General features: G+C 34.6%; 1 protein-coding gene across 1 annotated transcript in view; it reads left to right on the top strand.

Moving 5' to 3' along the window:
- The window catches only part of LOC110111566 (65-kDa microtubule-associated protein 6-like), a gene marked incomplete at its 3' end in the record, with an annotated part of 30443 nt that extends 5486 nt beyond the window's left edge, over positions 1-24957 (top strand). The window contains 11 exon segments of the mRNA XM_020843489.2: positions 18081-18157; positions 18526-18675; positions 22642-22788; positions 22791-22841; positions 22912-23067; positions 23155-23314; positions 23396-23544; positions 24387-24474; positions 24550-24623; positions 24774-24848; positions 24928-24957. Coding sequence (XP_020699148.2) covers positions 18081-18157; positions 18526-18675; positions 22642-22788; positions 22791-22841; positions 22912-23067; positions 23155-23314; positions 23396-23544; positions 24387-24474; positions 24550-24623; positions 24774-24848; positions 24928-24957 — 1157 coding nt within the window.

Genomic DNA, 24957 nt, shown 5'->3' with positions numbered 1-24957 from the left:
AATTCATAGAAAATCTGATCATTACTTACTTGCAGTTACCACAGAATTTCCCTACAACTCTTCAACTGATATTTGATATAAAACTGCAGTTTTCTTTCCAATCCCACACTCAGCCGAATGCAGGAATTGTTATTCCTGTTTTTACGGTAGCCAATGCTTCACTATCCAAACCCAATAACAGTGAAGGAACACTGTGCTTATTGCTTGGAACCGAAACTTACAAGTTCCGTCTGATGCTTCCGTGAACAAAACAGAGAATGAATTGATTTGTTGCTTGCGTGTAATCCCATTTTGATAAGGATAGCGTGGCCCCACCAGGCAACCGCCTCCTAAAGACAGCCATAGAAAACGTCTTTTGGAATTTAAGGAATAATTAACATAATTAATATAATAGTTATATCGTTTCTAAAATTATTTAAATTAACTATTACCTATATTTTTTTCCGAGTATTACACTGAGGTTGTACGCGGAATGAGATCATGGGACGGAATTAGTATCTTTTTGTGATTATCTATAGGTTCTGTCAAGATTTCTGCATAAGGATTATTGAATGGTGAGTGATTTTTATTTATTTGCTTCACTTGTTAGGTTAGTGAGTGATTTTTATTTATATTGAAGGCTAGATTCGGGCGCTCAAGATAGCTAGAATTTATTATTAGGTCATCTCCAACCAAACTTTATGTCATTGTATGTCATCCGTGAATCACTGCATTCGAATTCCAAATTTCACGCCAAAAATCGGTGGGTGAACAGTGCGTATTGGTGTCGAACTATTCACCAACTCCAAAATAAGTGATTATCTTCGCACTCTACTTAGGCTTCGTTTGGGATGGCTTTTTGACAAGTTCTTAAAGTTGCTTTTTAGTAAAAATTTAAAATATTTCTATTAAAAAATTACTTTAAGAAGCAGCAAGAAAGCATCCCCAAACGAAGCCTTAGTTTCACAAGAAGTGAGTGATGATTACAAAGAAGCATGTGAAAAAAGAAAAACGGAGTTCCATTAGAGATGAACTATCGCATTTTGAAATTTTACGATATTTTAGAGTGAAAAATGAATTTTTCGGTTGGAGATGCCTTATTTAATAATTTGGTTGTATTAACATAATTTTTTAAAATATAATGTTTGAATAAAAAATTTGGTGGGAGTTTGGGACAGATAGTTCACTCCGATTTTGACCGGTCTATTATTAAAGAGATTTTAAGGTTTGAACGGACCGATTACCTGGCCAGTTCCCCATTGAACTGATATCAGTTCGATCCAAATCTCTTGATTCATTATAAAAACATATGTAAAATATATGATAAAGCAAAAAACTTACAGTTGAGAATAGTAATCTTGAGATTCTTCTTATCTGACATCTATAATTTCTCCCGTCGAGTCTTCATTTTTTGAAATCGTTGTACAATCAAGTCATTTTCAATACTATTAAAAATATCCTTTTAGATATAAGTAAACAATCATTCATCCAAGAGTCTCCCAAAAGATTGCGTAAACGATTTTTTATAATGTTCATTGCAGAAAATGCTTGTTCAACTGTTGCTGTAGCAATTGACAATATCAGAGCAAGCTTTATAAGTAAGAAAACCAGAAGATATATATCATTCTTCTTAGTCTCCACTATTTTCTGAGCAAGTTCGCCAAGTCCTTTTAAATTCATAAATGAATCATTTGATCTCATATCAATAATAAAATTTTCAATTTGATTGTCTAATCTGATGATATCCTTTTATGAAAAATCTGACGGATAAAATTTTGCAAGGCATATCAATCGTTCTTTATCAAAAGCTGAGAATGATTGACATGGATTCAAACATGCCACACACATAAGTAATTCTGTGTTAATTTCATCAAATCTGTTGTTGAGCTCTTGAAGTTGCATATCTATGACAGTGTAAAATAATTCGATTTGATAATGATGCATATTTGTTATACATTCAATACGGCGTCTTGATCTTCCACGCATCACAAATCTATTAGTCATGTTTGGAATATTTATGTTATTCTTATCACAAAGTAATCCAACTTCTTTAAATAAAATGTCTCATCCATCATTTCTCATGTCTTGAAGTCTTTGTTTAGAAACTTTTACCAAAGTCATGACATTTATAATATCTTGTTTTTTTCTTTGCAGTACTTGTGATAACTCATTTGTTACTCTTAATATAGTCTTCATCATATGCAAATTGAAAAGAAATTCAAAATTTTATATTGATTCAAATAGAGAGTATGCTTCACTTTTTTGCTCACTACTAGATCCTTCATATATCATAATCTCAAGAACCTCTATTATTGACCAAAGCAGAAGAATTAAACTGATGATTGGCTTATAATGAGTACCCCAACGAGTGTCTCCTGGTCTTTGAAGAGCAATTTTTTGATTTAAACCTCATCATTTGTAACTCCTCCACATTCTAATTGTTTAATAATTTTGTCATAATATTTTCCTCTTAGAAAATATCTTCTTTTGCATGAGCTACCAATAATGTTTAAAAAACTAGTCACAGTATTAAAGAATGAAGTAACTTGGACATGATTTTTTGCAACTACAACTAAATCTAATTGAAGTTGGTGTGCAAGATATTGTACATAATAAGCTGAACAATTATCTTTCATGATTAATGCGTTCAGTCCATTAAACTCACCTTGCAGGTTACTTGCTCCATCATATTCTTGACCACGCAGTTGTGCCAAACTCAACCCATATTTTGTAAATAGTGATTCAATAGCCATCTTTAGTGTTAAAACTGATGTGTGCCCAACATGAACAACCCCAATAAATCGCTCAATTACCAACCCTCGTGTATCAACATAACGTAACAACAACTTATTCTTTAACTGATATATCGCTAGATTCATCCAGCAAAATCGTAAATACATTATTTTTTAATTCTTCCATAATAACATTTGAAACTTTAATTGCTGCAGCTTCTGTGATTTCTTTCTGGATTTCTGGAGCTATTAGTTTATTATTTTGAGGAGCGTTATCCAAATTAACTTTATTTATATCTGCATTATGGCTAGCAAAAAAGCGTATAAGTTCAAGAAAATTTTCTTGATTAACTGAATCATCTGACTCATCATGTCCACGGAATGTTATTCCTTGTTTCAAAAGGAACGTACATATTCAACACTTGCATTTTGTCGTGTATGATAATCTTTGCGAGTTTGATGAGAAGGTCTTTCAAAAGTAAATCTGATATCTCTTTCTTGATTCATTAATTCTTCACATTTACGTCTAGCAAGATTGTGTGCACTGTTGATATTACCAACGTGAATATGAAATCTTTTCTTCCTTTTCCAATTTATAAAAGCTTTTGTCGCCACTAGCCTGTTCTTCAATCTGAAGTCTATATAGATAACAAAATAAACAATTAAATGATAAATAACTAAAAAAATACCTAGCAACTGTAATAGAATTGTAGACAATAAGACCACTCGAAATTCTTTGCTTCTGAAAATATTCCTGAATGAGAAAGTAATAATATTAAAAGAGCAATAGATAAGCTTTTGTATTTTTTAAGTGATTTTTCAAATGATATTTCGAATAAAACATTTGTTCAATTGTTCTTAAGTGATTTTTCAATTCCAAATAAAACTTTTGTTCATAACTGAGTAATAAAGCAACAAGATGAAGTTTTATTCAAAACAGAATAATTCATTCTCTTAGATTTATTTACTTTAATAAAAAAAAATCTAATTTTCTACAACAACAACAACAACAACAACATCAAGCCTTTATCCCACTACGTGGGGTCGGCTACATGAATCCTTTTTCTCCATTGTGTCCTATTAAAAGTCAAATTCTCGTTTAAATCTAATAAAGAAAGGTCATTCCTAATATTTTCTAACCAAGTCTTTTTAGGTCTACCCCTACCTTTCTTAACATAAGTCAAATCTAATACCTCTACTCTCCTAACCGGGTCATCGCAAGGCCGCCGTTTTATGTGACCAAACCATCTAAGGCGACTTTCTCTAATCTTATCTTCTACTGGAGCTACTCCAACCTTTTCACGTATATGCTCATTTCGTATCCTATCTCTAAGGGTAAAGCCACTCATCCACCTGAGCATCCTCATCTCTGTCACACTTAACTTAGTATTATGCTTCTCTTTTAAAGGCCAACATTCGGCACCATAAAGCATTGCAGGCCTCACTACCATCTTATAGAATTTTCCCTTAAGTTTGAGGGGTACATTTCTATCACATAACAAGCCCGATGCATTCCTCCACTTCAACCATCCAACTTGAATTCTGCTGATAATATCCCCATCAATTTCACCATCACTCTGAACAATAGATCCAAGATATCTAAAACGTGTACTCTTATTAATGACTTGATCGCCCAAAGTCACAATCCCCTCACTAGGTCTATTACTACTAAAATTACACTCAATATATTCCGTTTTAGATCTACTCAAGCAAAAATCTTTAGATTCTAAGGTTAACCTCCATAATTCAAGTTTACCTTCAACTCCCTCTCTAGTCTTATCAACAAGAAGAATATCATCAGCAAAAAGCATACACAAAGGTACATACTCTTGCAAATGTCTAGTGAGAACATCCATGACTAAAGCAAAAAGATATGGGCTTAAGGCTGATCCTTGATGTAACCCAACCGAAATAGGAAAATACTTGGTCAATCCACCTTGTGTTTGAACACAAGTAATAGCTCCTGCATACATATCTTTAATGATTTGAATATAAGCATTATTGACTCCTTTCTTTTCAAGAACTCTTCATAGCACTTCTCTTGGAACTTTATCATATGCTTTTTCTAAATCAATAAATATCATATGTAGATCCTCCTTATTTTCTCTATATTTCTCCATCAAACCTCTTAATAAATGTATGGCTTCCATAGTCGACCTACCCGGCATGAATCCAAATTGATTTTGAGAAACATTAGTATCACGCCGCAACCTATGCTCCAAAACTCGCTCCCATAGTTTTAAAGTATGACACATTAACTTAATACCTCTATAATTCGCACAATCTTGTACATCACCTTTATTCTTAAAAATAGGAATTAACACACTCATTCTCCACTCATCTGGCATCTTCTTAGTCTTCAAAATAGTATTAAAAAGTTTAGTAAGCCATGAAATTCCTTCATCTCCTAAGCATTTCCACACCTCTATTGGAATATCATCAGGTCCAACAGCTTTTCCACCCTTCATTTTCTTTAAAGCCTCTCTAACTTCAGTTTTACTAATACGCCGATAAAAACATAAATCTTTATTTTCATCTAGGGTGCTAAGGTCACTATAGTCAATCTTATTTTCACAATCTTCATTAAAAAGTTTAGCAAAATATCTCATCCATCTTTGTTGAATATCATCTTCTAAGAAAAGTATTTTTTGATCTTCATCTTTAATACACTTCACTTGAACTAAATCCTTACTACTCCTATCTCTTTGTTTGGCTAACTTATACATATATCTTTCTCCCTCTTTAGTATCTAATCTATTATATAAATCACTAAAAGCTAATGCCTTTGCATCGCATATTGCTTTCTTAGCATCCTTACGAGCCACTTTATATATTTCCCAATTATCAGAATTTTTAAAATTAAACCAATTTTTATAACAAAGCTTCTTATCTAATTTTCTCTTTAAAAAAAATTCTTAAGATGACTGCAAGTCTGAAAAACATTTAAAAAGATTTTGGAAATACATAAGGACTTCCGCCTCCTGCGGAATCGATCGCCACCTTGTTGCCGCTGGCAACGACAAACAGTAAAAAATAGCCCGTTGCCGGACCTGTAAGTGCAGCAACAAAAAAATGAGAAAAGCCTCAGGATTCAGGAAATATAAAAGCTTTTGCTACCCACAGCTTCTACCTTCTGCATAAAGAAGAAGATGAAATGATACTTAAATAAGGAACGGATGAAGCTTTTGTTCAGAAACAATGAATCTGGATGCAAGTAACTGAAAATTTGGAGGCGTCGTAGAGGAACAACTTAATGAACTTACAGGTCGTAAGGCTTTTCTTGTTGCACCTCCCCTAGTGACTTGTAAGGCTTTTCTTGTTGCCGCTCCAAGGCCAGAGTGACTTTTAGATGTGAATGGCCGCCGCTCACTTTATTAGATGCGGGAAAAGAAAATTTGGGAAGAGAAACAAACACATAACTTATGGGAATAGTCTTGTGAAAGGCAACAAAATAAATATTTTTTTTAATTAAATGCTGATTAAGAAATAATTAATGGACTTAATTATACATTGATTGTAATTTCAGTGGGGGCACGTGCCCCCAATGCCTCTAGTGTGCATCCGCCACTGCACTAATCTGGTATAGATGGAATTCAATGCACTAATAGATTTTTTAGAAACTAAAAATGTTTTAAACCTGTTCAAAATGACGTAAGGATTGACGATTAACCTGCTCGAAGAGACATGAACCAGCATTGAGAAATTTTGGAAGGAAAATATAAAAATCTGAGAGCCGTTTCCGGTGTTTCTCAGCTTGGTTTCTCAAATTTATTCGACGTAGAGATGGAACTCATTTATGCCAAGAAACCAGGTGGGGATTGGTGAAGAAGAGATGGAGGCAGAATCAAAAGGGTAACTTCGATCGAGTAATTGATATAAAATGAAGAATTTTAATTAACCAGAAGCCGGAGCGGAAGAGTTTTATTTTGGCATTCGAATGAATGAGAAATAAATTAAGCGGAGAATTGATGACGTTGCATGGAATAGATGACAAAGATTTAATTTGATATTGCCAATGAAGGATTTGAATTTTATTTGGAAATAAATAATTTTTTTTTTAAAAAATATAGTCATAAAAGAGTATCTATATCTATACTATATCTAATTATCTATTATATAAAATCGTGATTTTCTTTACAAATATAATTCTATATAGATATAGTATAGATATAGATACTTTTTTATAACTATATTATTATAAAAAAAAAGCTTTTATTTATTTTTAAATAAAATTCAAATCATTCATTGGCAATATCAAATTAAATCTTTGCCATCTATTCCATACAACGGCATCAATTCTCCGCTTAATTTCTTTCTCAATCATTCAAATGCCAAAATAAAACTCTTCTGCTCCCACTTCTGGTTAAATAAAACTATTCATTTTATATCAATTACTCGATCGTAGTTACGTTTTTGATTCTGCCTCCGTCTCTTCTTCACCAATCCCCGCCTGGTTTATTGGCATAAATGAGTTCCATCTCTGCGCCGAATAAATTTGAGAAACCAAGTTGAGAAACATCGGAAACGGCTCTCAGATTCGCATACTTTCCTTCCAAAATTTCTCAATGCTGGTTCATGTCTCTTCGAGCAGGTTAATCGTCAATCCTTATGTCATTTTGAGTGGGTTTAAAATATTTTTAGTTTCTAAAAAATCTATTAGTGCATTGAATTCCATCTATACCAGGTTAGTGAAGGGGTGGATGCATACTGGGGGTATTGGGGGCACGTGCCCCCACTGAAATTGCAATCAATGTATAATTAAGTCTATTAATTATTTCTTAATCAGCATTTAATTAAAAAAATATATTTATTTTGTTGTCTTTCACGAGACTCTTCCCATAAGTTATGTGTTTGTTTCCCTTCCCAAATTTTCTTTTCTCGCATCTGATGAAGTGAGCGGCGGCCATTCACGCCTAAAAGTCACTCCGGTGTCAGTGCGGTAACAAGAAAAGTCTTACGAGTCACTAGGGGCGGAGCAACAAGAAAAGCCTTACGACCTGTAAGTTCATTAAATTGTTCCTCTCTAACGCCTTTAAATTTTCAGTTACTTGCATCCAGATTCCTTGTTTCTAAACAAAAGCTTCCTCCGTTCCTCGTTTAAGTATCATTTCGTCTTTTTCTTTATGCAGAAGACAGAAGTTATGGATAGCAAAAGCTTTTATATTTTATGAATCCTAAGTCTTTTATCATTTTTTTGTTGCTGCACTTACATGTCCGGCAACGGGCTATTTTTTGCTGTTCGTCGTTGCCAGCGGCTGCAAGGCGGCGACCGATTCCGCAGGCGGCGAAAGGCCTTAGGTATTTCCAAAATCTTTTTAAATGTTTTTCAGACTTGCAGCCATCTTAAGAATTTTTTTTTTAAAAGAAAAAGATAGATTTTTTTTATTGAAGTAAATAAATGTAAGAGAATGAATTATTCTATTTTGAATAAAATTTCATCTTGTTGGTTTATTACTCTGTTATGAATAAAAATTTTATTTGGAATTGAAAAATCACTTAAAAACAATTGAACAAAAGTTTGTTCAGAATATCATTTGAAAAATCACTTAAAAAAATACAAAAACTTATCTATTGCTCTGTTAATATTATTATTTTCTCATTCAGGAATATTTTCAGAAGCAAAGAATTTCGAGTGGTCTTATTGTCTACAATTCTATTACAGTTGCCAGGTATTTTTTTTAGTTATTTATCATTTAATTAGTTTACAAATTTTTTTGTTACAAGCATAAAATTTATAACTTGCATTTTAATTCAAATTAGATATGGAAAGAAATTCCAAAAGAAAATTTGAAGGACGTGATCAAGATATTATTTGGGAGGAAAATAATACACAAATTAGGAAAAGCTATGTAGAAACAAATTTATTGATATCTATGCCGATCCTGCATTGAGAATGAACATTTTGGATTATCATCCTAACGAGAGAGATAGTGTTCGGAGACAATACTTGTTGAAAGGACCGTGTCAACCACGTGATCATGAATTCCCGAGCACAAAAATTGGAGATAAATTTCGTAGATTTAATTTTGCATGGTTTGATGAATACAAAGCTTGATTAGAATACAATATAAGTAAAGATGCAGCTTATTATTTATTTTATTATCTCTATAAACTTCAGATTGGAGAACAGACTAGCGGTGATAAGAGGTTTTAGAAATTGAAAAAAGAAGGAAAGATTTCATATTCATGTTGGTAATATCAACAGTGCACACAATCTTGCTAGACGTAAATGTGAAAATTTAATGAATCAAGAAAGAGATATCATATTTACTTTTGAAAGACCTTCTCATCAAACTCGCAAAGATTATCATACACGACAAAATACAAGTGTTGAATATGTACGTTTCCTTTTGAAACAAGGATTAACATTCCGTGGACATGATGAGTTAGATGATTCAGATAATCAAGAAAATTTTCTTGAACTTATACGCTTTCTTGCTAGCCATAATGCAGATATAAATAAAGTTGTTTTGGATAACGCTACTCGAAATAATAAATTAATGGCTCCATAAATCCATAAAGAAATGACAGAAGCTGCAGCAATTGAAGTTTCAAATGTTATTATGGAAGAATTAAAAAATGATGTATTTACGATTTTGCTGGATGAATCTAGCGATATATCAGTAAAGAATAAATTGTTACGTTACGTTATGTTGATACACGAGGGTTGGTAATTGAGTGATTTATTGGGGTTGTTCATGTTGGGGACACATCAGTTTTAACACTAAAAATGGCTATTGAATCACTATTTGCAAAATATGGGTTGAGTTTGCCACAACTGCGTGGTCAAGAATAGGATGGAGCAAGTAACATGCGAGATGAGGTTAATTGACTGAAAGCATTAATCATGAAAGATAATTGTTCAGCTTATTATGTACATTATTTTGCACACAAACTTCCATTAGATTTAGTTGCAGTTGCAAAAAATCATGTCCAAGTTGCTTCATTCTTTAATACTGTGACTAGTTTGTTAAACATTAATATTATGACAAAATTATTGAGCAATTAGAATGTGGAGGAGTTACAAAAGGACGAGGTTTAAATCAAGAAATTGCTTTTCAAAGACTAGGATATACTCGTTGGGGTACTCATTATAATTCACTCATTAATTTAATTCTTCTGTTTAGGTCAATATAGAGGTTCTTGAGATTGTGATACATGACAGATCTAGTAGTGAGCAAAAAGGCGAATCATACTCTTTATTTGAATTAATGCAAAGTTTTGAATTTGTTTTCAATTTGCATATGATGAAGACTATATTAGGAGTAACAAATGAGCTATCACAAGTACTGCAAAGAAAGGATCAAAATATTATAAATGTCATGACTTTGGTAAATGTTTGTAAACAAAGATTTCAAGACATGAGAAATGATGGATGGGGCATTTTGTTTAAAGAAGTTGGTTTATTTTGTGATATGAATAATATAATATTCCAAACATGACTGATAGATTTTTGATGCGTGGAAGATAAGACGCCGTACTGAAAGTATAACAAATATGCATCATTATCAAATCGAATTATTTTACACTGTCATAGATATGCAACTTGAACTCAACAACAGATTGATGAAATTAACACAGAATTACTTATGCGTGTGGCATGTTTGAATCCATGCCAATCATTCTCAGTTTTTAATAAAGAATGATTTATACGCCTTGCAAAATTTTATCCGTCAGATTTTTCAGAAAGGGATATCATCATATTAGATAATCAAATTGAAAATTTTATTATTGATATGAGATCAAATGATGCATTTATGAATTTAAAAGGACTTGACGAACTTGCTCAGAAAATAGTGGAGACTAAGAAGAATGATATATATCATCTGGTTTTCCTACTTATAAAGCTTGTTCTGATATTGCCAATTGCTACAGCAATAGTTGAACGAGCATTTTCTGCAATGAACATTATAAAGAATTGTTTATGCAATCGTATGGGAGACTCTTGGATGAATGATTGTTTACTTACTTATATCGAAAATGATATTTTTAATAGTATTGATAATGACTTGATTATACAATGATTTCAAAAAATGATGACTCGACGGGAGAAATTATAGATGTCAGATAAGAAGAATCTCAAGATTATTGTTCTCAATTGTAAGTTTTTTGCTTTATCATATATTTTATATATGTTTTTATAATAAATCAAATGATTAATTTTTTTTTTAAAACCGCCATTGTCGGCCCCAAGCCCGAATGAAAAAGGCTGGGTTTTTTTTATTATTTGAATGATTTGTGCCCCCACATAAAAAAATTCTGGGCTCCGCCCCTGAGTGTGATTTGTAGTGAATCATACCACTGAGTTCAGGTATTTTATTATTTTTATTATTTTAAAAATAGAAACATAATATAATAAATGCATTAATATTGATAATTTCTTACGTTACAAGTACTAAAAATATTTTTTATTTTAAAAGTAGGAACATGCAAAAATGTGAACGATAAGATGCAGTTGTAAAATTAAGAAGAATCAATCAATGAATGATTATATCACATGAAGAATCATAGAAACCTATATTGAAATCAAGATAATTAAAATTAAATTTAAGTGACTATATATTTGTAACAAATGATAAAAAATATATAAATTTGATGAGTATACAATGTTAGTATAAGTAAGAGAGAAAGGAGAATGAATAAATTAAAGGTGATATAAACAAAATTTTTTAATGATATGTTGCATATGTCTAACATTTCAATATAAATAACTACAAATAAAAATGCATAAAAACATATTGCAAAAAATTATGATAACTTTAAGGATGATAATAAGATATTTTCAAGAAAAATACTAGGTGATTTGCCACACGTGTCAAATTCATATTGTTAGATTCAAGTCCATTCCCTCTAATTCTGCCACCTATCCTAAAATTATGCCACCCAATATGTTCTGAATACTGATATCTCCCACCATTAAAAGTGGTGCATCTCCTTGTTGTAGGCCACAGATGCAAAGCCAAACTCTCTCAACTCCTCTCCTCCCCTAATCCAATCAAGGAAAGAGTATAGCGTATCTTCTTTTTATTCTTCTTCTAGCTCGAACAAAAGATGGAGAGGCTGATGAGTACAGAGATATCACACCTCAAGGAGGTTTTCAACCTCTTCGATAAGAATGGCGATGACATATGTAATAACCCACCTTGATCTTTGTGTCATTCTCTCAATCTCATTCTAATTGATTACTTCAAGGATTTTTTGAGTCTAGAGTTTTACATCTAGAACAACGAGTTTTTGTTTTTTGTAGACATATGCAAGGATTCTTAATGGTTATGCTATTGTGCTTAATATGGATGACAATCATTTCTTGTCTTACATTGGATTGTTATGGCATACTTCGCTACATTTAATCTTGTTCTTCCTTTTTTTCTAAACAAACTTGTTTGGCTTAAAATTTTTGGTTATGATAAATTTTGTGCACTAGTGGTCATTGTCAGATTTTGATGAATGCTCTAATGAATTAGGGCACGGGATTGATTTTAACTTGATCTTAAGTGAAAGCCTAAATTTATTCAAGAGGATTCATGTTCAATCATACATTTACTTTCTTTTGTGTTCTAAACAAATTTAGACCTTTTTTTGTAAGGTAGGAGCGACTTAGAAATTAATGAATCAATGATAATTTAGTTTTATATATATATATATATATATATATATATAAAATAAGTTTTTTATCATCTTATGTTTTATATCTTTGAACTAATATGTTCATATAAAAATTTTAAAAAATTGTCAATCTCAAGTCCAAATTAAAAAAAAAGAAGATAATATTTAAAAAAAACTTAATTTGTGTCACTTTTATTGTGCACAATCACAAAAATCGGATGCAGCTTCGACCCTGAGTATGCACGTAATAATCTCTAGTGACATAAGAGGGAAGATTTAGAGATAAAGTCCAATTTTAATTGTTATGAGGTCCCACTTAGGGGTTGATCTACTTGAGGTAGGGTATGTAATATTACCTACTTAAAATTTTTGTTATTATTATATTTCATATGGTTTCTTATAATATATCCTATTTGAATTTTTTTCTACATGTTCTCCAAAACTTTATCCTATACCTATGGATAAATTTATAATATATGGTTACCTATGCATTCTTATGATTTGGTGGGGTAACCTTAGATTTCGATGTTTATATGACTTATAACGTGGAGATTATTGATCATATGAGTTAATTTAGTAGGTGGTCCATCTATCAACTAACATGCATAAAATACATCATGAGTTCTTATGATGTATAAGTACTCCAATATATATCATTTCAATTTTTCACGCCTGATTACATATGACTGGATTTTCAATGTTAATTTCCCTTAAAAAAATGTAGCTACTAGGAAGTAATTCCAACTCACTTGGGCTTCGTTTGAGACGGCTTTCTTATTGCCTCTTAAAGCAGCTTTCTAGCTATTCTAAGTTTTGTTCATGGTTTAAAATTGCGCAATATGAGTGATGTGAAACTACTAGGAGTTACTTTTAGAAAATTAGAAAGAAAAAAGATTAAAACTCTGCTCATTTAAATTTAATGCTAGCACATAAAAGTGAGTTAAGAATTTGAAAATTTTAACTTGCTTAGGCCAAAAGACGTGCAATAGAAAATAACCAGGACAATTCTTTCAAAGTTCAAGGAAATTTAAATGCAAAGTACAATTAACAAAATCCGACGCTTAACAATGAGAGGTTCACCTCAAGAGCCGTCTCACTCAATTATTTGTAAGATTTTCGCGGAGAAAGATGACCCATACGATGAAGGATATTACCACTAAAGAGAAGGCGCCGAAGAACTTCGTTGGTGGAGAGGTAGCCGGTGGAGATGAAGGTAGTGGGTGACCGACGATGCTCCAATCGTAGTTTGAAAGTTGGCGGTTGATGACGCTTGCAAGAGTCGGGACAACTCGCTCTAAATATTCTCCAACGGCGGCGTCGTCTTCAAATCCCACGTCGAAAAACGGAGATCTTAGGATGTTGAGGCTTCCGTCGGCGTTGAATACAAGGCCCCACTCAAATTCTGGATCCTCCATGCATGCTTGACGTAGGGAAGAATTCCAATAAGAGGAAGGGAAAAGAGGTGGAGAGAGGAGAGTAATTGTGGTGTGCGTGGACGAAAGAGGGAGAGGAGGGTGGGCGGCGGGATTCCCAAGGAGAGAGGGGAGGCCGGCGGGTGCAAGGGGGAAGGCTAGGGTTTGGAGAAATGAGGTTTAGGAAATTATGGAGGGGATTAATCAAAACTGAAATTTAATTTCAGTTTTGAGTAACTTGGGAGGGAATTGACTTGAAATTTGAATTTCAAATCAAATGGAATTAAAGCCTTAATTGGGGAATTAATGGGGAGCTAAAGAGGGGGGAGGCCGATGGTTTCAAGAGAGGAGAGGGAGGGGTTTTAATAACAAATCCTGAAATAAATTTCAGTATTTGAAATTTGGGAGGGAGTTTTATTTGAAATTAATTTTTAATTCCAAATGGGTGAGGGATTAATGGGGCAATTAAGGAGGGGGAAGCCTAGTGAGGCTGGCGACATCATGAGGGAGAGGGAAAGGGGAGGAAGCAAGTTACAAACCTTCCAAATTTGCTTGTTTGCATGAGGAGGTTTGATTATGAAATCCAATTTGATTCGAATTTCGAATTGATTTGAATTTGAAAACTTTCAATATTTGGCTTTGCCAAATTTGGAAATTTTTTTTAACTCAAATAATTTTGAATTTTCAAAATTCGAACAAGTGGGGAGTGGGGAAGAGGGTCGACGGTGGAGGAGGTAGTGTGGTTGGCGGCCAAGAGGGGTTAGGTATGGAGGGTTGGGAAAGGATGGGGATCAGATGATGGGGATAGACCACGAGTCACGGACTCTTCCAATGACTGGCGGGTATTGCTTTTCGCCCTCACCTTGGGCTCTCGTTCTCCTCTCTAGTGCACCACAAGAAGAAGAAGAAAAAGATGACAAAATAAGATTTCATTCAAAATATTCATTAACCTCCATACAACACATGAGACCATTATATATAGGTCTCAACTCATAAAAAAAGTACGAAATTGCCCTCTGGGCTATAATAACAAAGTAACTCCCCACAGGGGTAAAAATGGAAAAAGTGCAAAATAAAAAAAAAACACATCATGACATCTGAATCAAAAGTAGAGGCTAAATCGTGGCCGTCGATCTGCGGTTTCGCCGGCGATAAACATGTCGGTAGCGTCTGTCGATGTCCTCATCAATGAGGCTCGCCTTGAGGCACGCCTTTGCGCAATTCCAGTAAAAAAACACCTTGATGCTTACGTCTCCAGCTTTTTTTTATGAGCCTTGCGCCTCAACTTGGTTGAGGCCCGCCTCGCCTCACTGGCATAAGGCTTACGCCTCATGCTATATATATTAAAACTTACATAAATCTTGAAGTAAATGTCCGACATTTGACTCTATAGGAGAGGAAGGGAAGAGACTAGTTCATCATAATGATGATTCAAATGAAGAACGCCTTAGTGATGACAGTGTTGATGATTTATGAGTTCTTATGTGATATGCCATTGCTATTTATTTTTGGAAATGGGAATTATATGTTAATGAAAAGAATAATGGTATTTGGGAAAGATAGAATTTTGAGTTGAACTATATTTCATGTTGTCTTATTGTTGAGATATTTTGATTTCAAGTCATATCTTATGCTTTTTATGTTTTATATTATTCACTCATTAGTATATAAAAAATTTATCATTTTATGTTTACACAATCTCTTGATTTTGAGGCTTACGCCTCAAAACGCCTTGAGGCTTACGCCTCGCCTCACGAATGAAAAACGCCTCAATACCCGAATACGCAATTTTAAACATTGTCAGCAACTTATAACCATCTGCGCACATTCGGTTGTCTATGTTTTCCATGGCTTAAAGGGTATCAATGCTTGAACTTAATTACCAAACAGATTTACATCTCTAGACACGTCATTTTTCACGAAAATCAATTCCCATTCAAATCAAAACAAGACTCTGTTCCATCAATATCCGTGGACAACAATCATTCACCTTTGCTGTTAGTCCCATCCTCCACTATCTCTCAACACTCCAGGCTCGTCTCACCACAATCAACCCATTCAGCTCACGTCTCAGCAAACCAATTCCACAATCTTACATGACGATTCTCAACCTTCCCCCACTAACACTACTCGAGCCTTTCCTTCAACCAGTTGGCCAAGCTCCGCATCACCAGAGCATCACATCCTATGCAAACTCGCATCAAAACCGGCATATCCAAACCCTAGAAATTTTTTGATCTATCTGTCACTTCCACTTCGGTTTCCACTTCGGTGCCCACACCCACGTCTTACTCTCAAGCTAGCAAACACACTCATTGGAGGACGACCATGTCCTCTGAATTTCTCGCCCTCCAAAAATAAGGAACGTGGTCGCTAGTTTCTCCTCCACCAAACAAACCCATACTCGACTGCAAATGGACTTTCAAAACAAAACTCCAACCCAATGGCCAAGTCGCAAGATATAAGGCTCGCCTCATTGCACAAGGCTGTTCTCAGGAATATAGCGTCAACTACATTGAGACATGTAGTTTTGTAGCAAAAATCGTCACCATCTGCATGCTCCTAACCGTTGTACTTCATAATCAATGGTCGGTCAACCAACTAGACGTCTCCAACGCCTTTCTCCACGGTGAACTTCACGACGAAGTATATATGAAATAACTGTCCGACTTCGTCGACGCTCAACATCCTCACCACGTATGCAAGTTCCGGAAATCCATATACAGGTTAAAACAATCCCCGAGACAATGGTTTCATCAGTTTACCAATGCCCTTCAATCACTCGAATTTATGAAGAAGTTTGAAGATGCCAAAGACAAGAAATGAATAAAAGTCATAGAAGTCAATTAGTCAATATATCTTTTACATTAATTCAATAATTAATAGAGTATATTTGACATTAATAAAATAATTATAATTATAATTGTTGCGGGCTAGAATATACGCGGCAATAGAGTTATAATTTTACATCTTAGTATTGCACGGATATCCAGCTCGCACACAGAGAACACAAGATTTTTTACGTGGAAAATCCTTGAAAGGGGAAAATTCACAGGGCCTAGCCCAGTTGAAAAGATTTCACTAGAACTTGAGTTGGTTACAATGGGCTTACTCGCCTCCGAGGGCGATCAGATTACAAGTTACAACTGTACAATAGAAGTTTGGGTGTCAGGTGATGTTCCGGCAGAAGTTCGGGTTTCAGGTGGCGGTCTGGCAGAACTCCGGGCCTTAGGTGATGATCCGGCAAAAGCAAGAGCCTCAGGTGGAGGTCCGGTGAAGACGAGGGCCTAAGGTGATGGTCCGGCGAATGTGAGAGCCTACGGTAGTGGTCCGAAAAAGGTGAGGGCCTCTGGCGGTGTTCCGGCTAAAGTGAGGGGCTCTGGCGGTGGTCTTGCGAAGGTGAGGGCCTAAGGCAGTGGTCCGGTGAAGGTGAGGGCCTCCGAGGGTGGTCCGACGAAGGTGAGGGACTCCGGGGGTGGTCCGGCGAAGGTGAGGGCCTCCGGAGGTGGTCTGGCGATGGTGAGGGCCTCCAACAATTAATATTTTTTCATCTTAATTATTATAAAATAATTAAAAATATTTATAATATGATTTTTATTTTTAAACTGTTATTAACGTACATTTAATGTACGGACATTTTTCACTAGTCTAATTAAGTATATTTATGATTCATTAATTATATATTAAATCATATTATCTTTTTGTTCTTCTCAAATAGAAATCCCGCCTCTCTGCTTTTCACGCGCATTAAATCTTGGCACATGATAAATCCTGCCCTTATTTGTCGAAACAAATGGGGGAATCACGTCATCCCGCCGCCTCATCTTCTCTGAGACGTATTCCTCTCCAATGTGCTCATTCGTCCTAGTCCGCACTCACGAGCATGTAACGTTTTTCTCATCTTCGTCTTCTTCTTCTTCTTCGTCCATGTCGCATTGTCAGCATAATTTTGGCTTCGTTTGAGACGATTTTTTTGTTAATTCTTAAAGTAGCATTCTAGAATAAATTTTTTAATTTTTTACTATTTTTTTCTACTAAAAAGTTGATTTAAGAAGCAAAAAAAGGTTGTCCGAAACGAAATTTTAGTTTAAATACTGCTTAAAGTCTGCTACCTAACAACCTCTTAAAATTTAATTATAAGATTTATAGTGCTCCTTTTTCACATTCAAAATCAACACAATGTAGAGTTTTAACACCTCGAAAAAATTAGTATTTTCATTTCCTTTTTTTATTGCTATTATCTTCCTTGAAATGTTAGAAATGACATTCTCTTTGCATTGTAGATTAATAATTTTTAAATTATTTATGTAGGAATTTGTATTAATCATACTTTTATATTTGATGGTTGCAGTTATTGCTGGAGCTTCACCAGTTTATAATGTGATTGCATACGGAGCAAAAGGAGATGGCAAGACAGATGACATTAATGTAAATTTTGTAAATTGTTTCTTTAAATTTATGCATTCTTCTTCTTCTTCTTAAGTATCTTTTTTTTTTTAACTTTTTTAATAAAACATGCAAATATTTTTCTAACAAATTAGTTTGTTCTCAATAATGGCTTTTTTGAATGCGTGGAAAGCTGCCTGTGCAGATCCTAGAAATTCATATTTGTTGTGACAGACAAAGGAGGAAAGAACTATTTACTAAGCAAAATAATATTTGAAGGGCCGTGTAGTTCTAGCTTAAATTTTTTGATAATTATGTCACTTTTAATCATTATATTATTTGGGTAAATATTATCTTGAGAAAGACTGTCATTATATCTAAATCAATCGAAATTTTGAATTCACAAGCAGATAAGTGGAGGACTTGTGGCTTCAAACAGATTGTGGACAAATCAAATCGATACGTGGATCGTATTAAAAAACATACCAAAAATAACTGTGCTCGGTGATGGTTTAATAAACGGCAAAGGCACCATATGGTGGGATTGCTTGTCAAAAAATGTAAGCTAATCTAATTATTAGCAAATTTATACTTATTTGTAATTTGCCTTCAAATCTTTGCTTAAATGGTTTCTATTTTCTTCTCATGCTTTCCACTGACAGCAATGCCGGTATGCACCATATGTAAGTATGAATATACCACTATTTCCAGTGTGCTTGATTGGAATCTTTCAAAACTTTTGAATTTAATTTCAATGTATTCAAGGTCAGATCAATTTCTTTTGAGATCAACTTAATATCATCTAAGCAGACCTTATCCAAAAGGGTATCCTTTAGGAGGCTAGGATTAGGAAGGGCTAAGGGATCAATGCCTACAGGTTCTAAATCTCCTAACTCAGGATTTAAGTTATGCAGGGAGTCTAAATCAATCAGTTCAGTTTCATCCTCAAAGAAATCCTCGTTCTCTATAATATCCTTAGTATCCACGAAATGGATGTACTCAGTTTCAGGTTCAAGGGACTTTTTCTTTATAATGCATTTTTTGGTTAGACACTGGTAGGGTCAAGAACTATGGAGGCTAAAGGTTGGGTAGCCTCTGAATTCTCCTTGAATTGAAAGGTGGTCAAGTCATCCACGAAGTGAGGTAAATTGGGAGTCACCACGCAGAGAGGACGCGTGATCAAATAAGGTTGATTGGGATGGCTAGGAGTCGGCCCAAGTGGGGAGTCATATGGGACCAATCCAACAGAAGATCTAATAGAGGGTCGACCATCAAGGCTATGAGAAAACCTACATGGTGGGGCAGCAACCTTGATGTTACTAAAGGATGGGTGCTCTCGACCACAGTAATGTCCATGGTTTGTCCCAACAAAAGAGGTAGGGTGGTGCTCTAGATGATGGTCACTAGGGGTATGGGTCTTGAAAGTACAACACCGAAAGGTTTAATGAACAAGGGGTGACCTAAGCTTAAAACCAGTTGGTTAGTCACTGGTAGAGGGTCGGTATTTTAAATTTAGTTCTCGCCTCATGTCTTTCCAATTAGAAGTAGGGTACTCACCGCAAGACTCTTTATGATCTTCCAACCTCATCCAAAATTGAAGAGCCCGACCTTTTTAGGTGAGACTTAGCGATGCTAAGCTGGTGGGACTCAGGGATATGACGTGATTCAAAATAGTCCTCTAACTGTCTAACCCATTCCCTAAAGTAGTAAGGGTCGAAGGAACCATCAAAGGTGGGTAGACGGTAATGTGACTCTAAGTGAGGTTGTTGCGGCTTAGGCTTAAGTCTAGATTGATAAGCAGTGTGGGGCATCTCCCGACTAACATGATTGATCGAGTGGGGTACGTACTTAGAGTGGGGAGAGTCAACATTGCTACTCCGTCATAGTTTTAATCATAGAGCCCACTAGGTTAATGTTATCATCTAACTTCTTTTGAAGTCCTATCGGGTCCATTGGAAAGTGCTAAATGATGTTTAATGAAAAGTGGGTGTTAGGGACATCATTTATGTCATACCCAAATGTTTCAAACAAAAGTACAATTTATGGTTACTATTCAGAAATAGTAATTTCTACAAAAAGGTATTCAATTTTTCGCATTAATTGTAGTTAATTAAGTGTTATGTTAACAATTTCATTGATTTATAATTTCAAGTTAATGTATTTCAGTAATGTATTGCATAAACACAATTAAGATAATCTGATTTTCTCATTTTGAGGACTTAACAATTATTGCTTGAGGTGGTCCACTAGTTTAGCACTTAGGTGAGTCAAGTTACTGTAGTACAACACTAAGTATTCCACTACTAATAAAATATTCATTCAGCCATCCACTATCTTTTTGCATGCAACCGTAGATTAGAAATCCAATGGCTAGGAACTGTTTGAGCGTAGGTATTAAAGCTATATTGGATAAGTTTTTCTTCCAGCAAGCTTTTACGCAACTTTGTGGTGAAGTCTCGGTGGAGAGTAAGGGAGCCGATACAAGGTAGGCTGTGCGCTGAAATCCAGCTGCTGTTGGAGGAAAATTATGAGGGAATAATTGGAGTTTTTGCTTGCTGTGAGAATGGGAGGCTCTTGTTAGTGGAATGCATTGCAAAAGAATTAACCGTAAAGAGTGGATTATAAGAGAAAGAGGAAATAAAGGTGAATTAGTCTTATTTCTTTGTTATGTTATGTTGTCTTGTAAATTCTTTGGATATCGATCAGGTTGCTAAAGGAGTTTATACCAATTGTGTTGTTAGGATTGTTATTTGGTGGATGAAGAAAAAAGAATCTGATTGCGAGGTAAGCTGCTAAAGGAGATGAATGATTTATTAAAACTATGGCAAATTAAATCATAGAAAATTTGGAATGTAAGAAATGTGAATCATGTAGGTAATTTACAAACGAAAAAGGATACGAGGTGCTGAATTCGAGGAGCCAACTCGACAAGGAGGTAAGAAATGCAATGTAATCTAATTAAATGCATGTGTCATTTTCGAGTGGTATAACTGCATGTCATTAAAACTGAAGGGTAAAAATTCAGTGAGGCAACTTTTATCTGTTAATGCGTATAGTCAAACAGTCAGGTATGAATGACGCCAGATAAATTTTTGTTTATCATGCAATATTATATGATCATATAAATGTTTTCCTAAATGTTAAATTAGAAAAAGTTTGCTATGAAATGATATGACACCTCTATGAAATTCGAGGCAAAAGGGACCTCTATGAAATTCGAGGCAAAAGGGACCTCAATTACTAGATTTTTATGTATTGCAATTTATTTCATAGTTGATTACTAGATTCAGTTAAGATTTCAATTATGTTTATTCTATCAATTTTGGAATCTAATTATTATTTAAATTGCATAATTTTATGAGCGTTATAGCTCACCAGATTTTTATTCTGGCTGTTGTTACAGGAAAGGGCAAGGATAAAGAAGAAGTTGAGTAGCTTCAGGTCACTTTAAAAACTTTATGTTTTGTGTTGTAATTGGTATATGAGTCTACAACAGAGGTAGACTGTTTATTACTATAATGTTTTGGAGTTAGTAGGGCTCTGTAATTATTCCAGGATGAATAAAATATGATATTTTGGGACACCTTCGAATATTGAGGAATAAACTGAGGATTGAATATATAGATTGTTGATGAGTTTTGATTTCATGCTTGTTGTTGGTTGTTACACCCTACATTGCAAGGGGGGGGGGTGATCTGGGGTGTGACAATTTAAACACTAAGTTTGGCTCACTTAAACTCACTAAAGGGTGCAGAAATTGTTTGGACAGCGAGCTACACTAGTGGTTTAAGTAACCTAGGCACTTAGGAAATTTGCTAAGGCTTGGACAGCACTAAGACACTCAATGAAATGCTTCTAATGCAACTAAATGGTGCAGATTTTGTGTGGACAGCAAACCACAATAGTTGGTGAAGATGCCTAGGTGTTTAGGATGGGTTTTGGGAAGTGGATAGCACCTAAACACTAGGTTAGGGTCACCAATAGCCCTCTAAATGCTGCAGAAATTTTCTAGACAGCAAGCTATAAAGATTGTTTAAGTAACCTAGACAACTAGGGATGTTATTGTAACAAGGAAAACACTTAAACAATGAAATAGACTTACTTAAAGTGATAAAAAAGGTGCAGGAATTAAATGGGCAGCAAGAAAAAACAGAGAATTAAAATAACTATGCAATGGTATGCATGCAAACGAGTTTTGGAAAGGTTAACTAGGCTCCTAGGAACTTCTAGCACGTGCAATACATGCTTACCATTCTCTGATACCAAGATGATGTGACATGTAGGAGCTACTTGAGAAATTATAGTGATTAATTGACCAAAACGTGTCGATATAGAATTATTGCTTGCAATAAAGATTGATTTTGGAATTCAAAAATTTTAACTTGCTTAGAAGATTTTAATTTCATTGACTGGCATATTTTTGGATGAGGCCAATTAACTTCGTAAGTATCAATTTGCATTTTAGAAGTATAGTAATACATTCTAACTCTGTTTTATTTTTGTTCCTGTCCGAACGTCTTCACAAGGTTCTTGAATATCTAAATGAAGTGCATGCATTATGTTGTGTGCTTGGCAATGATTTTGGCAAGACATTGAATGGGATTCATCCAAGCTTGCATGAGCCTGGTTTAGGGCAATCTACAAATATTAGTGATAGCACATTGGAAGGGCTGTCTCTCAAATGATCCAGAAATTAAAATTAGAGAAGAGGAAACGAACTCAAACGGTAATATTAAAAGCTCTACTTTCTTTTCTTGCTAAATACACTTGTAACTCTTATAAGTCCATAATTCCAGCTGCGGCAAGTCTTTGAATCCTTAATTGAACTGTGGAACCTGTTGGATACACCGGAAGAAAAGCGCAAGCATTTTGAAAAGAATTCATGCATTCTGAGGTCACAAGAGGAGGATGTAACAAACTCTGGTGTTCTATCGATCGAATCTGTCAAGGAGGTTTGTGCACAGCAACTTACCGTCTTCTTGAAACATTTTGGGTTATAAGCATCTTGGAAAGACATCATCCTTTCTCATGTTTCACAGATTGAGGCTGAAGTTTACCGGTTAACAGAGTTCAAAGCCAGCAAAATGAAAGAACTTGTTTTGAAGAAAAGATTAGAACTGGAGGAAGTGTGTCGGGAAGCACATATTGAACCTGATATGAGTACCGCATCAGACAAATGGTGTGCATTGATTGATTCTGGTGTGCATCTTATTTTCCATTTTTCGTAACAGGTTTATTCTTATCTGAATCTAATCAGTTAACCCTTTTTTCTGTGATTAGGTCTTGTGGATCCTTCTGAATTCTTGACTAATATCGGAGGTCAAATTACAAAAGCAAAGGAGGAATCAGATATCAGGAAGGATATTTTGGACAGAGTAAACAAAACAGTTGCTTGTGCAGAAGAAAGATGATTTGAAGAGTAAAACCAAGTAAGATGGTCTTCCCTCATGATGCTAAATTGATATGATGGGACATCGAAAGTCCTTTTTAGGTTTCAATTTTGAGGAATTATGCCTAAGTTCCTCATCTTTGGCCATTCCATTTTGGTTAAAATGCCTGATGTACAGACCATTTCCCTAGGGTGAGAGTTGTAATTTCAAATTTCTGCACATTTAGAAGAGTTATTTGGTCAAAGCAATGGAAGTGAACAACTTAGACATGCATGGTGCCAAATTTTAAGAACGCAAGTTTAGTTCTTGAACATTATGAATATATCTTTAAATTGTGGGGAACTTAATAGCCTGCTTAGTGTTTATAAGAAATTTCATTTGCCATGTGTACAGATTCTAGTTAGTAAGAGCTTATACTTTTTTTATGAATCGTGGTTTTCTACCTCATATGGATCTTAGCAGTCATGGCTTTGCTTGTTTGAGCTGATCTTACCATATGTTTGTTAAAGGTCAATTCCTTATAGTTCATCAATTGAATATTTGGTGCAATCTTTTCACTGTTCAGGAAGTTATTCAATTAAATCAGGTTTCATTTGGGACGGTTTTCTTTCTGCTCCTTAAAGCAGAAAGAAGCAATAATTTTAATAAAAAGCATTAATTCCTAGTACAAAATTTTTAATTTTTCAATTAAAAAACTACTTTAAGAAGCAATAATAAAGCCGTCCCAAACGAAACCTCAATCTCATAAAAGCTAGTATTCTATCCAAATAATTTTCATTTGAATTTAGTTTAAACTATGCAAAATCCAGCAAGCACTTTCATTATTTGTTTTTTCAGGTTCATTCTTGTTCAAGAATAGACTGACACCTTCTAGGATACAGGATGAGAACAGGTACAGAGCGGGAAGAGGTGCCCACTTGAACCTGAAACATGCAGAGAAAGCTCGGTTGACAGCAGTCAAAATTCCAGGTTTTTTAAGGTCTACACATCCTAGTTTCCTACCTTCATGTAAGCTGCAAATACTAAATTTCTTCCTTGTTCCAGGCATTGTTGACAATTTGATAAGCAAAACATTTACCTGGGAATGTGAAAGGAACATGCTTTTCTTTTATGATGGGGTTAGTTTGATTTACTTCTCATATAACTTCCGTAGTTATGCATGCATTTTTTGAAACTACTTCGTCATTCCTAGGCTCATCCGGCTTGGGCTTGTCTGGAATTACTCCAGAAATTTTAACTTTCTGAATTATTACATTCCAATTTTGCAGGTTCGTTTGGTCTCTCTTTTGGAAGAGTATAAACTTTCTAGACAACAAAAGGAAGAGGAGAAAAAGCGTTTTCGTGTAACTATACAATTCAGAATAATGCTTCGTAATCTCTACACACTCATAACAATATAAGCATTTAAGTTTCTTATTGCAGGATCAAAAGAAGCTGCAATATTTACTTCTC

This window comes from Dendrobium catenatum, unplaced genomic scaffold (genome assembly GCF_001605985.2).
Source record: "Dendrobium catenatum unplaced genomic scaffold, ASM160598v2 fragScaff_scaffold_167, whole genome shotgun sequence".
Lineage (NCBI taxonomy): Eukaryota > Viridiplantae > Streptophyta > Magnoliopsida > Asparagales > Orchidaceae > Dendrobium > Dendrobium catenatum.
This window is presented reverse-complemented; position numbering and strand designations above follow the sequence as displayed.